Source organism: Callospermophilus lateralis, chromosome 7 (genome assembly GCF_048772815.1).
Source record: "Callospermophilus lateralis isolate mCalLat2 chromosome 7, mCalLat2.hap1, whole genome shotgun sequence".
Classification (NCBI taxonomy): domain Eukaryota; kingdom Metazoa; phylum Chordata; class Mammalia; order Rodentia; family Sciuridae; genus Callospermophilus; species Callospermophilus lateralis.
This window is the reverse complement of record NC_135311.1, coordinates 116,397,601-116,413,792: the sequence shown is the minus strand read 5'-3', so window position 1 is coordinate 116,413,792 and position 16,192 is coordinate 116,397,601. Positions and strand designations below refer to the sequence as shown.

General features: G+C 53.6%; 1 protein-coding gene across 1 annotated transcript; it reads right to left on the bottom strand.

The window, feature by feature from the left end:
- Window positions 1-13,219: 13,219 nt before the first annotated feature.
- On the bottom strand, window positions 13,220-14,575 carry Pou3f1 (POU class 3 homeobox 1). The gene has a single exon (XM_076862932.2). It carries the CDS (start codon window positions 14,573-14,575, stop codon window positions 13,220-13,222), a length of 1,356 nt encoding a protein of 451 aa, XP_076719047.1.
- Between the last annotated feature and the right edge of the window lie 1,617 nt (window positions 14,576-16,192).

Sequence of the window (16,192 nt, the reverse complement as noted above, 5' to 3'; positions counted from 1 at the left end):
AATGGGGCCTGTGTTGCTGTCCAGGCTGGGAGCCAGGGCCCAAGGGACTCTGGGGCCCCTCCCAGTGCTGACGTGCAAGATGACCTTCAGGGTTACACTTCAGCCTTCTCTGCTGCACTCTCTTTCCTCCCAGAGCATCTGGGGAATGGGTAGGGAGGGGATGGCATGGTGGCCTATGTACCTCTCGGAGACCATAAAAAAGAGGATCCTTCCTCTCCTGCTCCCCTTCCCTCCCAGGTCTTCTCAGAGCCAAGGGAAGGTCATTCCTTCCCATTTCTCAGAAGGGTATGTAAAGTCCCAAAGAGGACTGGGATCCAATTGAGTATCACTCAGTTTGTCCTCAAAATGAGGGCTGAGGGACCGGCCCAGAGGGGGTGACCAAAGTTCTGGAGGGTCATGAACTAGCCCTGGGCTGGAGGGGCTCACTGGGTACAGCACAAGGCTGGACTCTGAAAGACAATGGGGTGTTGATGAGTCTTTGGTCCTGGTCTCACATGACCTGACCAGGGCTGTGGGTGGACTGCACGTGGCTGAGCCGCCTGAGCTGACCTTTGGTGGCTGGCGAGGGAAGAGAGGAAGCCATGAAGTCTCCTGCCCACTCAGTGTCCGGGCACCCTGCCACCCCACCCCAGGAACTGCCCTTTGGGCGCTCACACTCTCTCTTCTGCCTACCTTCTCCTTTTGGTCTTTCCTTTCCCTTTCTCTTTGCTCTGCCATGTGTGAGAGAGTGCATATTTGTGTGAGGGTGTGCGTATTGGTGTGTGATTGTGCGTGTCTGTGTGAATGTGAGAATCGAGTCAGGTTGAGGATGAAAGAGAGAAGAAATCCCTCTCCCGGGTTCCTCTCAATCAGGGATGAAGACTTAGTTACTTCCGTCGTGAGGACGACACCATGGATGAAACCAAGTGTATATCTCCACATGCATGTGCTCATGTGGGGGGCAACGGCCTCTGCGCTGCCTTGTCCTTTGACCTGTGTCCTCCTTGGGTGACTTCTGTGGTCAGCATCTTAGATGCTTGGGCTGCAGCCAGCTCTGTGACTTTCAAAGTGATGGAGCTGAAGCACCACTTTCTTTTTTAAAATTTTTTATGTGGTGCTGAGGATTGAACCCAGGGCCTGGCACATGCCAGGTGAGTGCTCTAATACAACCCCAGCCTGCAGCGCCATATTCTATGTTTTGTTTCTCCTGTGCTGTGGATCAAACCCAGGGCCTGGTGTGTGCTAGACAAGCATCCCCAGTCCTAGACTGTCACTTTCAAAAGGAAAAAGGAAGGCTTTGGGGTGGGGTGGTGGTGGTTGTATAATTATCATAATATATGAATTAATTAAAAATGACCATTTAGTGAGGAAGCAAGGTGCTCATGTGTGAACCTGTGCACACATGTGCGGAATTACACATAGACAAGGGTATACAGAGAGGTGGGGATATATACTCATGGACATACCTATATTTTAAATAAAATTATTTTTATTTTTTAGTACTGGGGATTGAACCTGGGGCGCTTTACCACTGAGCTGCACTCCCAGCCCTTTTTATTTTTTATTTTGAGACAGGGACTCAATAAATAGATGAGGATGACCTCAAACTTGCAATCCTCCTGCCTCAGGTTCTCAAATTGCTGGGGTTACAGGTGTGCACCATGCATCCAGCTCCCACTTTACCTGTCCTTCTTCCTCCTCCCTCATCAAGATACTTAGCCTAAAGTCCCTGGGGGGCTGAGGTACAGGACCTTGAATATGGACAAGATAGTACAAAAGACTTGATACGGCAATTTGGAAGGAAAATCCACAACCTGACTTCTTCACATATCATTGCAAATATGATGTGAAGGCTTTATTTATTTTTTTTCCTTGTTTGTGGTACCCAGGGCCTTGCACATGTTAACTACATCTCCATCCCCCCCTTAATTTTTTTTGTAGTTTTAGATGGACAGAATGCCTTTATTTGTTTATTTTAATGCGGGTGCTAAGGATCAAACCCAGTGCCTCACACATGCTAGGCAAGCACTCTGCCATGAGCTATAGCCCCAGCCCTCCAGCCCTTTTTAAAATTTCCTTTTGAGACAGGATCTCACCAAGTTGCAGAGGCTGGCCTCAAACTTTCATTCTTCCTGTCTCAGCCTCTCGAGTTGTTGGGATTACGGGCCTGCACCACTGTATCCAGCTTTGTGAATTTTTTTTTCCTTCCTCCACCCCTATGTGAAGTTTTATTGATGAATCTTCTTTTGCTGGGAGCCCTCTCCAATTTTTTCACTAGGACCCCCTGCACATTCTTTCATGTCCCTGAGAGTATGTGGAGGAAACTAAATTCCTAGAACTTTAGTTTGGGGGTGGGATTCCCCGACATCAGCATGGGGAGAACTCTGAGTGAGAATGGCAAACACAGGTACCCTCCATGTGCTCTCAGGACTTCTCTTGGATGAACAGCTTCAGGGAGTTTGACTTCATTGAACATGGACCACAGTAGGATGGTAGAGGTTGGCAGGGCATTTCCTCCAGTCTTGACAGGATTCTGAGATGCCTATTTTTGGAGTCTAAGGCAGATGTTCTCTTCCAATGAAGAGACTGGTGTCTGCTCTCTCTCTCAGAGGAATGGGACAGGTCCCCTCCCCCTGCTCCCCACAGCTGAGCAGAGCCATACATCACCAAGGGGCTGGGGCTCCCTAGATGTATTGCCCTAATACGTCGCTATAGCAACCCCACTCTAATCCTGCATTATTCTAATGTGGTCCCCTCCCCACTGTGATGTATAGCTTGGGTCTCAGAGCTGCGAGCCCCCTTCTCTGAGAGTCTGTTCCAAGTACCCCGGGGATGGGGGGTTAGAGGCTGGCTTAGCTTCCTGGGATCCCATCCTGATCTCCCCATCCTATGGATGGGATCTTTGCAAGGCTGGGTGTGGAGGTGGGGTCTGGTCCATCAGCCTACCCTCCTGCCTACCCAGGGACGGGAAGCTGCAGGTCATGTGTCCCTGGCCCTGGCACACGCGTGCCTGACGCACCAACCCACGCCAGCCTGCCTGGCCTGGGGACCTGAGGCCTTGGGGTTGGGGGCCAGGGCAGGACAATGGTTGCATTCCGGCTGGTTGCCACAGGCCCCCATTGTTTCTGCTTGAGGGCTGCCATTCTGGCCCTCACCCCTCATGGGGCGTAGGATGCTCCCTAGACCACTCCCCTGGGGATCATAGAGGGGTGATTCATGGGGTGACCAGGGCATAGCAGGCCCCAGCTGTGCCCAGATTCTGGGAGGTGGGAGGGGGAGGTGACTGAGGGTTGTTTGTGTCAGGGGAGGGGGTGTTGAATAGCCAGAGGACTCGGGGCCCTGTACGCCAACCACGTCATCTCTTACCCTTCCTTGTGTGTGGGCTGGTCAGAGAGGCCCTATTGTCAGAGGAGCAGGCCCACCCAGGCTGGAAGGCTAACAAGAACTTCAAAACTGGGAAGACCCAAAGACCACCCTTCACATGGCATTGGTGGGGAAACTGAGATCAGGGCAATGGCAGGGATGCTGTAAGTCACACATCCAGGTATTGACAGGTATGGGACTGTCAATTACCTCCAGCACCTGTGGTCCCAGATTCTCTCCCTGGCCCAGTCCTGAGATTATTGCTTAAATCTCCCTAGTGCTGTGATGCTGCTGTTGTTTCTGATAGAAAATAGAGTCCTACCTGGGTGCAGTGGCCCACGCCTGTAATCCCAGTGATTTGGGAGGCTGAGGCAGGAGGATCTCAAGTTCAAGGCCAGCCTCAGCAATGACAAGGTGCCAAGCAACTCAGTGAGACCCTGCCTCTGAATAAAATACAAAATAGGGCTGGGGATATGGCTCAGAGGTCGAGTGCCCCTGAGTTCAATACCCAAAAGAAGAAAAGAAGAAAACAACAGAGTTCTAAGGGTGTTCTTCAGTCATGGCAGAAGTTATATTTGTGAGTTCCTTTCTCTCCCCTACTTCCTTTGAAATCTTTCTAGTTTAGGTCAACACATGGCATCCCTGCAACAAGAAATGAGGAGAGTCCTAAGGTCATGAGAGGCCATATGGACTTATACCTTCTCTGGGAGCCTGAAAAAAACGAGGGAGGCATGGGGGTTTCCAGCACTCCGACCCATGAGCTTCATAGACTACAATAGACTTCACTGTTTTCTTCCAAACACTTTTGCATGTGGGCACTCACATACCTACCTTACATGACCAAGAAGCAGGGAGGGAATGAGACTGATCTAGGAGTGTTTTGAGGACAGAGGGACTGATTTCACTTATCTGTGTGCTTAACTTAGGGACCGACTCTGAAACTGAATGATTGAATGAGTGGATGGTAGATGGATAATTGGGTACTTGAATAGATGGCTGAAGGGTGGATAGATGAATGGATGAGTGGATGGGTGGGCAGATGGATGAATGGGTGGTGGCATGGAGGGGTGGGTGGGTTGATGAATGAATGAGTGGATGGGTATAAGATGGATGGGTAGATGAATGAGTTAGCGAATGCCTGTATTTTGAGATCTAGGGAAGACAAATGACTCAATTTGGGATGAATTGTGGAGTGAGTCCTGAACTCAGGTGCCCAAGGCTGGGCTGATCCATGGCATGGTTTGATGGTTAGCCTCTGGGCAGGTTGCAGTAGAATCCAGAATGGGGACCTGAAGGGACCTACAGTTGGATTTAGTCATACGGTATGTAGCTCCACAGGGTTGAAGGGCCGTGACCCTGGGTTGAATCTTCTGTGCCATGGTCATGTGTGTGGCAGGAGCTACTGGGGAAAGGGTCCTGATCAAGGCAGGAAGGGCATGAAGGTTCAGGAAGGGGAAATGAGTGGGGTCTGAGGGCGCTGGAGCTGAGTGACTCGACTCCTTGGGATCAGGCCCTGACCCAGGAGTCCCCACGAATTCTTCACAACCCAGCTTAATGGCGCTACCCTCTGTAAGGCCTTCCCTGTTCCTCTGGATACCTGGATGCTCCTCCACAGAGCCCAGCATGGTGCCTTTGTATGTAAAAGAGGCTCAGTGCACATTCTTGGGGACATGGGATTGTCACAAACAAGCATACATGGGAACAGGTAGGGGCTGCACCTGTCACTACTTCCCAGGGTTTTCTTGGGCAAGGCCTTTACCATCCTTGGGCCTCATTTCCTCATCTGCAGACTGGGGATAGAGATCTTGAGACTTTCTTTCCAGAGTAGTTTTGAGAATGAAGAGAAACAATTTTAGGAGGGAGCAGGGGAAGTACTAGGCATTATTTTTTCTGCCACTGCTTCAGCTCAGCAATCATATAATATATATTACACGTATAAAATTATTTTTATGACTAACATTTAACGTGCACTCACAATGTGCCAGGCTCTTTTCTAAGTGTTTACATATATCATCTCTCATCTAGTCCCCATAGCAATCCTCCGAGGCAGGTGCTATTGTTCACAGATGAGGAAACTGAGGGATGGAGAGTTTAAACAGACCCGTGGTTAATAGGTGGTGCAGCCAAGGTGAACATCTGGATGGGTGCCAGGGTCATATCTAAGCTGCTGTGTGAGACTGCTCAGTGTATGGAGGCTTGGGATGGACAAATTAGGAGGGCTTCCTGACTTTCCTGACGATCCTAGGCAAATTACCCAGTTTTCTTGAGCATCATGGGATTTTCCTGGTTGTGGGTAGTGGGGGAGAGGGTTAGATCCTAGTCAATTATCTCCAGCACCTGTGGTTCCAGATCCTCTCCCTGGCCCAGTCCTGAGTTCCACTCAGTTTCACTGAGACCTGAATGTAGTCCACTTCTGGAAAATACCCAATCATTGAATGACACTGTGGTAAGGGGTATAAAGAGAACATGGAGCAGGGCATGGTGGCATGTACCTGTAATCCCAGGGACTCTGGAGGCTGAGGCAGGAGGATCAGAAGTTTAAATTCAGCCTCAGCCATTTAGCAAGACTCTAAGCAACTGACTGAAACCCTGTCTCAAAAAAAAAAAAAAAAAAAAAAAAAAAAAAGAACTGGGGATATAATTCAGTGGTAAAGCATCCCTGGGGTTCAATTCCTAGTACCGAACCAAATCAAACAAGTACGCCCTCCCCCAGACAAACAAAAACAAAAAGCAAAACCATGGACCCAGGAATCAGATAAAAGTAGATTTTTATCCCAGCTGCTATAAGGAACTGGTCTTGCTTCCTTGGCCAGATCACTTACACTCTGTGGACACCAGTCTCCTCATCAATAAAATAAGAATATATAGCATGACATAGTGAAAATAAAATGCAAAGTATGCGCTGGGTAAGGATTATGTCAGAGAGCCCTGGACAGAGTGAGGTCCACCGTAAAGGCTCATTCTAATCTGGTGTTCTTCTCTATTTACTTGTTTCTGCACAATACCCTGCTCAGGCCTCACAATAAAATAGTTTTCATTCATTCAACCTTTATGCTAAATGCTCTGTGTATAATATCCCACTTAATCCTCAAAATAACTCTACCATAAGGGGACTGCCATTGTCACCATACCAGGAAACTGAGGCACAGAAATGTAAGTAGCTGGCCGAAAGTCACCCACAAACCTGGTAAAAGGTGGAGCCAGGACTGGCCCCTTGGATCTGTGTGACTCCACATCCCCTGTGTTCCATCACTCCTGCTTTCCGTCTCCCCCAAGGGCACGGAGAGCTTCCCGAGGGACTTTGGTAACAATGGGAGATGGCAGATGACCCAAAGGGGCTGGAGGGGCCTTGCCATGGGATGGGTGTGTGCACAAACCACTTGGGTTAGCTCTAGCAGTTTCTGTGTGGAGAGAGCACTCTGTGCTCCCCAGGCTGGCCCAGCCCTGGGGGAAAGCCCAAGGGTGGTGACAATATTCCATTCCAGGCCTCGGAAGCAGTGGCAGTGCGGGGGTCCAGGTCTGCTCGGCTCTTGCTTCTGTTCAAAGCTGAATAATCTGGAGCCTTTGAAGAAGGATTTCTGAAAAGCCATCAGGAGTGAATCATTGACTTAGGGAGGCGATGAATCAACGGGGAGTTCATAAAACGGCAAATGAATCGGGTGTGAGAGCGACGGAGCCACTGCTATTCCCCAGAACCCTCCGGGGACAGAGAGCCGAGAGAAAAGAAATAAAAATAACACGGGGCCTTCCGCCTGCTACAAACCCGAGGCAACCCCTCCTTCCATGCTGGAAGACAGAGTGGAATAGAAGGACGGGACCCACTGGTGGGTGAAGTGGGGCAGGGGGAGGCTCCTGGGGGCACCCCTAGCTCCCTGAGTCCAGGCTGTGGGTGTAATTAGCAAATGGCTTTTTCCCTTCTTTTCAGGAGCCCTCACAAGAAAGAACACTGATTTTGACGAACACCCAAAATAATGTGAGATCAGGCACCATGCATTATGCATGAGGTCTGATTTAACATGAACATTATTTCTTGTGTACGAGACCATATGCCTCCGTGCTGTCTCTGCAGCCTAATAATACCCAGACCCACCCTGGTCAGGCTTGGTGGGAGAATTGTCCACTGGTGTGTGGGTGGGTGGGAGGTGAGAGGTGAGGGTTGGAGTGAAGCTCTTCTGGTACTTAGGTTGTCTGAGGAGAGCCCACTCAGATGCCCTGGAGGGAGCTGGGGAGCAGGAGGTAGGTTACACCCTGGGAGAAACACCAGGGAGCTGGAAGTTACCATGCGCAAGCGCTACCGTGTGTACCTGGGTGCCTGTGTGTGTGTATGAGAGAGATCAGGAGCCTGTGATCAGATCATGCTGGGACCATCACATGGCGATGTGGGGGCATGTGCATGGTGGAGGTTTTACTGCACAAGAAGCACCATGGCGGAATGGATAGATCTAATTGCTGCGTGTGTTTGTATATATACACGCATATGTACGTGTGGGGGTGTGTGTTTAAAAAATAAGATCACACATACATACAAACACACAGCCTAACTTAAATTATCTGAAAGGAGCAGGAAGAGATCTGGGAGGAGCTGGGACAATGATGGGCAGGGATGTGTTTGGAAAGTGGTTTGTGGGGTAAGTGCTTAGAAATCCCGACAGAATGGTTGTGTGCTTGATTAAATATCACATGTGCCAGGTATTCGGCGACTCCCAAAAGTTCAACGCCAAAAACCGGAAAGCTGATCTTGGATGGTCAGAATGGTGTGGGTGTGACCAGGGTGTGTGAGCATGTGTGTGAATGAGCAAACTGTCAGGACCTGCCAACTGGCCGCAAGAAAGAATGATGGGAGTGAGTGTGAAGAGCATGGCTGTGCGCACAGGCAGGTGGTAGGTGGGACGGGAAGAAGTGTGTAGAGTATGTGCCCGTGAAGCAGGATTGCTTCCTTTGGAGGCTAAAGTTGCCTCTGCTTTAGCTGGCACACCCCAGGGAGTGGCTGCCTTGAAGCTGATTTTGGGGACCCATGCTTCAGGGTGGCAGTAACTGCTGCCACATCCCACTTCAGGGACCAATAGAGGGCAGTCCTCCCACACACAGTCCTCAGAGGTAGCAAGGGGGAGCCCTGAATGACTGGTCAAACACTAATTCTAGGACCTTCAAACGTGACAGGCAGGGGACAGACCAGCTCTTTCAGCTGCCTCTGGCCTCCGTCTCAAAGTTCAAGGCCGTAGGTAGCTCCTCTTGGCTGAGCTTAGGGGGAACAGCTGAGCCAGATAACCCAACCCCTCTCACTCTGTCTCCTGTAATGGGAGGTCTCCTTTCTGGAGCTAGGGAAAGTCCCTGGGAGGGTGACAGCCTGGCCCTGGGTGGTCACTGGGGGACTGAGTCTCCTCCATGCAGGCACAGTTTTTTCCAGGGGAAGCTGCTAAATAGCTTTAAGTGTGCAGCTGTGGTGGGGGGTCAGCTAGTCCTGTGGATATTCAATCAAGCCCCAGGGCCAAGGGATGATCCCCTAGGACTATGCCATGACCGTCAGCTATTGCAACATCCTGAGGTAGATGGTGGGGGAGAATATCAATGTCCTTGGGGCTCAGGGCAGGGTCCCTTCTGGGTTTGCCTTGATGGCCACAGGTGACCATGATGATCTCCTTTCTTTTTTCCAGGGTTGGCCAACCTCACCCTGCAAATGTTCTTCCAGCTCACAGCATGATTTGCAGTGTAGCATGGATTTTCTTTTCCCTTCTACTTCTGGGATCAGCTATGGATTTGCATGCACAGTGACACACACACAAATTCTTATACCCACATGCAGAGGTTCCTATGGGGAGAAGAAAGTCCCTTCAAGCTTTACCAGAACCTATGGCCACAGGATCGCAGGAAATAATTTTGTTCAAGCATGAAAGGGAAGAAGATGGGAACAGAAAATCCCAAATTTGCTAGGGAAAGCTTAGGCTCTCTCTCTCTCTCTCTTTTTTTTTTCTGGAGGTCAATGTTAGGGATGTATGCCTCTCTTGGACGAAAGGAAGTCTGAGGTTTTCTGGAGCAAACAGGTAGACACACATACACATAGCACGAAGAAACAGTGGGCAAGGCCATAGCTCGCTCTGTGTTTCTTAAACTCTGCTCTATCCAGGAAAAAAACTCCAGGGGAAAATATTTCTCTCCCTTTGGTTTTCTCTTTATAAAGTGAAAGGTGCTGAGATTCCTACCGTCATCCTGGGCTGAAGTCTGGGGAAAGAACCCCTGGGGCTTTCTGCCACCAAGGGTTGATCACTGGTTAGGTGTCCCAAGCTGGTGTCTCATTAAACAAAATCCTTGCAAAGTGGAAGATTTTCTTCCATCCCCTTGCCCAATTTCTTTTCTTTTTTGTTCTATTCCTCAGCTGCTGCTGGTTCTTGGGAAGCTGCATTGTTTTGCTGTTTTTGAGTTGACTTGCTTAAATAATAAACCCACCCTCTTGTATAGGATTAAGCAGACAATTAGGAAATCAATCAATCAATTGGTGTCAGCTGCAGGCAGAGGCCAGTGAAAGGCCCCATCTTCCCGGTAGCCCTTTCCAACCTCAAAACCTGCTGAGGCTCTGGGCCTGTAGGGGCGGGGAACCCTGAGCTTCATCTGCTTCCATTTCAGGGCCCTGAGGCTGGGACAAATCCAGGGATGGAGAAATAAAGAGGGAGTAGGGAGGAGTGTGGGATGGCTTCGAAGTTTTGTACTTAGCGAAAATGAGAGGCAAGGAAGGGTGGCCAGTGGCTCCTGAACATGCCATTATCCTGATGGTCATCAAGTCCCTGGCCTCCTCTTTAAGATGTACAAGGAGTACACTGGCTCACAAGTATGGAGAAAGGCCGGGACACTAGTGTCAATTACAGGGCTATCTGTTCACCAGGCTGGGCTGACAGAGCTAAAAAAATAATAATAATAATAATAAAATAAAATAGAAGCAGGGGTGAAAACCACGACAGCCCTCGTACTTGCAGAGAAAATCCTTCCCACCAAGATTAAGGAGCAGAGCCCAAAAAGTCACCAGAAAGTCAGCTTGGCACAATCATCTTGAGGTCTCAACTTGGCCAGGGACCGCCAACTTAGGAGCCTGGAATGTCTCTCTGGGTATCCTGGATGCCATCGGCTACAGCCAAGGCCTCTCATAGGCCGCACTTCGGCAGCTTCCCAGGCACGGCAGGTCCCACAAACCCCTTCAGGGGGGACACAACTTTCTCCCCAGGCAAATGATTTTGCCTTCAAGCTTTGGCTCCCAGAAGAGTATGAGAAACTTTGTGTGATTTTTTTTTTTTTTTTCCTGAGAAGAAAAGAGTGCATCGATGGAGCACACAGAAAGTTGTTTTAAGGGGAAAAATAAGATCTTGACTGGGACACAGATGGTACTGCTTTAGACCTGAACCTAGGTCTGCTCCCAGCTGCCGTCTCAGAGAGGATGTGACTGCTGAATGCTTGAGAGGGCAATGTCTCAGAACGTCTATGGTCTCCCCTGCCAGGTCTCACGGCATGGTCACAGAGTCCTTCCTCTCTCCAGTATATGTATCACGCCCTGTGGTGGTGGGGGGAAGGTTCTTGAGTCCACCCTTGGAAATATGTCAGGTCCTTCTGGTGGCACAGTCACGTCCCCACTTCTTCCCAAGAGAAGTAGGTAGGGGCAGGTGGATTGTTTGCAGAGAGGTAGGACTGGCTTTGCCTAAGCAAAGAGGCATGGCTTTCTCCCAGGCTCATTCAGACCTGCAGGACCACTGAATGAACTTCGGTCTAAGCTCTCAGAATGCCCAGAGGATCCAGGTGGGCTTGGGCACCATCTGGTTATGGTGAAATGGGAACGGTAGTCAATTGGGACAGAAAGGTGGGGCCTGACCAGGCTTCCAGCTGTGCCAGGACCTGGAATGGCAAAATTCCTCTGAACCCTACACATGGGATACAAATCGAAACCAAAGTTCTGGGTTGGGGTGTCGGGCAGGGGACACAGAGATTCTAGGCTAGAGGTCAAGGCCAAGGAGGACTTCTTCCTTGGCTGGGAAGAGTAGTTATGTTGTACCGACTAATGGCTGACCCAAGTTCTGGGTGATGTCTGTAGTTTTCTGTCTGGGGTCTGGTCTGCCGAGGAGTCTAGTTATGGGAAGGGTACATGAAGCAGCTTTATCTTCCCTAGTCTGAGGGACCTGGGGTAGAGGCCAAACTGTTGCCCAAATAATAGGCATACTAATACTGGCCTGAAATAGTGAGGCCAGATCTTTGTGGGAGGAGAGGAAGAGCATCCCATGGCTTTGACCAAAAACCGCCCCAGCCCTAGGAGTAAAGAGGACAGGACACAGCCCTGGGGTACAAGTTTATGTGAGTAATAAAATATTTACTATAACATAAATATAAAGGGAACTTCCCAGTCTACATTATTTTTTTGCAATAAAGATACAAAGAGAATGCACCAAAACATTGTTCCAAAAAATAATAAAAATAAAATAACAAAATTTAAATTCAAACCTTAACAGAAGAAGAAATGGAAAAGGGGGAAGCTCCAAACATATCCAGAAAATAAATAGAGATGGGTCAGAAATCAGGAAATCATATTAAAATATCTTTTTCGGATTAGTTGGGTGTACAAAATCCTTTAGGATGGGGAGGGAGGACAACCCAGAAAACCAAAAATAAAATCCAAGCACAAAATGTTTCTTTTCCCCGCCAGTGTGTACATATCTCACATATTTACATGGTTCCCACCTCACCCCAAACTTGGGGAATTTCTCTCCCCGCCTCCCCCAGCATCCCGCATCCAGGGGGGGCTGGAAAGGGAGCAGAGGGAAGCTGCAGGGAATCAGGCAGAAGGTTCTCAGGGAACGGCTTATTTCTACAGCTGGTTAAAAAATATCTCCAACTTTTCCAAGTTTCGTTTGTTATGGCCAGGAGGGCAGGGCCCCGCCGGGAGCAGAAGCCCCAACGGTTCCACCATGGTTAGTCCGCAGCCAGGCAGAAGCCCCTTCCCACTCGAGAGTGTGGGAGCGCAGACCCGTCCGGCGAGGCCGGGAACCAGCCGAGGCTCGGATGAAACGAAACGAAAAATGAACACTCGAATTTTTTTTGTTAGTTTTTTTTTTTTTTTTTGCTTTTTTTGTTTTGCTTTTTTTTGAGAGGGGAGGGTTAAGGGAAAGAGAAGAGGAAAAATAAATTAGGCTAGATTAAAGCTTTGGCTATTTCCTGCTTTTTATACACAGACGCGGCTCTCGCGGCCTCCCCTCCGGGGCCCCGATAAATACAGTATACAGCGATTTAAATTAAGGGCGCGGGCGGAGTTAGAAGGACCCCAGAAGCCGAGAGGCTCCACAAATAAATAAAAATCGTAAAAAACCAAGCCCGAAGAAAGGGGAAGAGGTGGGGTGGGGCGCATCCTTATGGGAGAGAAGAGGCGTGGAGCGAATAAAGTGACAGCCCCCCCCATCCTTGACCCGCAGGCTGGGGAGTCCGCCCCAGGGAGTGGGCATGGGGGGAACTCTCCTCTCTTCGTCCTCTCTCCCGGGGAATCCCTAACCCCGCACCGCATTACCTGTCGCTGTGGGGAGACCGCTGCCGGGATCCGGCCCCGAACAGCCCGGGGGGGCAGGGGCGGGGGTCGTCGAGGGGATGGGGGCAGGGAGCAGGCGGCGGGCAGGATGCCCAGGGTGAGTTGGCGCGTTCTGGATCTTCGCTTCTTTCTCAGGGGCTCGGGCGACACAGCCTACCGGCCGTCTTCGCCGCTTGCCGGAGAGGGTCGTCCGGGTGTTTGGTTTTGTTCGAAAGTTTCTGGGCTTTTTGTAAAATCCAAAGCAACCGAACAAAAAGAGTCCAGGCCGCGCGGGCGGACTGCGCGCCCGCGCCTTGCCGCGCGCCGGTAGGGACCCAGCCGGCAGGGTCACTGCACAGAGCCTGGAAGTGTGTGGTGGTGGTGGTGGTGCAGCGCGGCTGGCGGGGGTGGCGGGGGTGCGGAGGGCGGCGACGCGCCGCCCCCGCCCGGCCCCAGCTCCCCGGGTGCGTATACGTCGTCCATGGGCGGGTGGCCGGCGCCCGCCGCGGGGGTCATGCGCTTCTCTTTCTGCCGCCGGTTGCAGAACCAGACGCGCACCACCTCCTTCTCCAGCTGCAGGCTGTCGGCCAGGCCTGTGATCTCGTGGGCCGAGGGCTTGGGGCACTTGAGGAAGTGGCTCTCGAGCGCGCCTTTGACTCCCACCTCGATGGACGTGCGCTTCTTGCGCTTGCGGCCCTGCGCCGCGATCTTGTCCAGGTTGGTGGGGCTGCCGCTGGAAGAGTCGGTCTCCTCCAGCCACTTGTTGAGCAGAGGCTTGAGCTTGCACATGTTCTTGAAGCTCAGCTGCAGGGCCTCGAAGCGGCAGATGGTGGTCTGCGAGAACACGTTACCGTACAGTGTGCCCAGCGCCAGCCCCACGTCGGCCTGTGTGAAGCCCAGCTTGATGCGCCGCTGCTTGAACTGCTTGGCGAACTGCTCCAGGTCGTCCGAGCTGGGCGCATCCTCGTCCGAGTGTTCTCCTACCGACGAGCCGCCGCCGCCCGCGCCAGGGTGCAGGTGCGCCGCCGCCGCGTGCAGGCCGCCCGCATGTGCATGTCCGTGTGCGTGTCCGTGGGCGCCCAGGTGCGGCGGCGGCGATGGCTCCAGCTGTGCCTCGTGGCCATCCTCGTGCAGCGCATGGTGCAGGCCGGGCCCCGCGCCGCCACCGCCCGCCGCCAGCATCCCGGCCAGGCCGCCGCCGCCGCCCCCTGGGTAGGCCGCCTGCGCATACAGCCCGAGCGGCTGGGGTTGATGGCCCCCGCCAGCCCCGGGCGACGGCGACATGGCCGGGCCCAAGTGGTGAGCCGTGCCGCCCTGCGCCCAAGCCGCGCCCGCGTGGGCCGCCCCCTGGTGCACCAGGCGCGCGTGGAAACCTCCGCCGCCGCCGCCGTCGTCGGCTCGGCCGGTGCCACCGCCGCCCGCCTTGCCATGTTCCAGGTGCGGGCCGCCGGCCCAGTCGCCGCCGCCGCCTCCTCCGGTGGGTAGCCACTGGGGGTGCGCTAGGCCCACGGGGTGGCCCGCGCCCGCGCCCAGCCACTCGTGGTGCATCAGCTTCTGCACTTCGCGGTACGCGGCTCCCGCGTGCAGCCGCTCGGCGGCCGCCGCGGCTGCAGCTGCCGCCGCGGCGTCCGGATGCATGAGCGGCCCCGTACCCCCGGCTCCACCGCCGGGGCCCCGCGGCAAGTACTGCGCGGTGGTGGCCATGCCGCCCCGCGCCCTGCGCCGCGCCGCCGCCGCCGCTCCGCTCCGTCTGCGGGCCCCGCCGCCGCGCTCCGCAGGCTTAAAGCCCGGACCCGCTCGGCGCTCCGGAGCCCCACCCCTCCCGCCGCCCATTGGCTGCCCGCGGAGCCGCCTCCCGCCCCCCGGCCTCGGCCCCCGCCCCCTGTGCCCGCCTGCCGCCTGGCCCGGCCACCCAGAGCTCGCCATTGGGCCTCGCTCCCGGGGTCCCGCGCGCCGGCCGTGCTGATTGGCCGCTGGGGCTTCATTCACAGCCCCCCTACCGTCCGCGTACACATTCACGCCCCGGGGGCGCGGCCGCCACGTGGGGAGTGGCGCGGGGGTGGCACTGGGACCGCACCCCCTCTGGTCCTAGCTGCGTGGGCCCCGCTTTCCCCCAGTGCTGGAGACTCGGAGCCCGACCGGCCCCATATTCCACGCAAGCTGAATTCCTGTCCGCATCCCACCCGGGCGGCGGGGACTGCGGGCTCCGGGAGGCGCTCGGGCTCCAAGAAGCGACTCAGCCCCTCACTTCCTCCCTCCTCAGTGCCGCTGCCTGCGGGCTAGGATTCCCGCGGGTCTCCGCGGCGGCGAGCGCGAGGCGGCGCGGGTTCCGGCTCTGTTCCCGCGCGGGCGGCTGCTCACCTCTGCCGCCTCGCCTCCCGCGGCTTCCAGTTTTCACCGAGCGCTCCTCCGTATGCCTGCCTGGCCCGTCTCGTTTTCCCTCTTCTCTCTCTAGACTCATCGTGGACCTCCGCGGCCCTGACAGAGCGCGCAGAGTCGGATGGCCTGGGCTTCATGCCCTGCGCGGGCACCCCTTCCTGCTCCCGGACGCCGAAGCCAGGTGAGTAAGGCGCGGGAGGGAGCTCCGCACCAGGACAGCGGGCGGCAGCGGTTATGTGCTGAGATGCGAGCTCCTGTAACCCGGCCGTGTTCTGGGGTTTGAGAATGAGAGGACCATGAGGTGGAGACTGTGGCTCCGGGGAAAACGCCACCTGCGGGGGTGATGGACCCTGGGCCCAGTTTTGCGCCGCTGTAGCCTTCTCACTCCATCTCCTTCCAGCTTGAACAGCTCCTAGGCGATGATCACGGAGGGCTAACACCCTGGGAGACTTGCTCTAGGAAAGGAATGGTGTAGATTCAGGGAAGGGTAGCTGGCACTTCAGAAATCCAGAACACAGGCTGGGAGCTGTCCAGCTTCTCGTGGAGTTCTGGAGTTTACCCAGACTTGCCTGGGGCTGCTGAAAAGGGAACTGAGGTTGAGAAGTCCCTGTTGAAAAGGTGGGCAGTGGAATTCCGCCACTTCCTCCCTCACCCTTGGAACTCTTTGGAGGATCCTGAGAGGAGTAGGACTTCAGTTGTTCCTCCTTACCCCACTTTGGGCCCCACCCTAAATGTCCTGAGCTGAAACTTACACCACTTCCTACATCTAGCCTTGAGTCTCAGGGAGACTTTTCCACTGCCAAGCCCCCTTTTCTGTTCCCGATCTTAACCTCTAATGGATTAATACATTTCAGGACCCTGCCATTTCCAATCACAGGGCTGAGCTGAGTGCCTAGCTAGGGCCCTATTGGGAAAGTCAGTTCTGTGGAATGAAGCCTCAGT

Excerpts from the sequence above, each read along its gene's own strand:
- Pou3f1 (XM_076862932.2), bottom strand. The coding sequence starts at position 14,575 with ATGGCCACCACCGCGCAGTACTTGCCGCGGGGCCCCGGCGGTGGAGCC.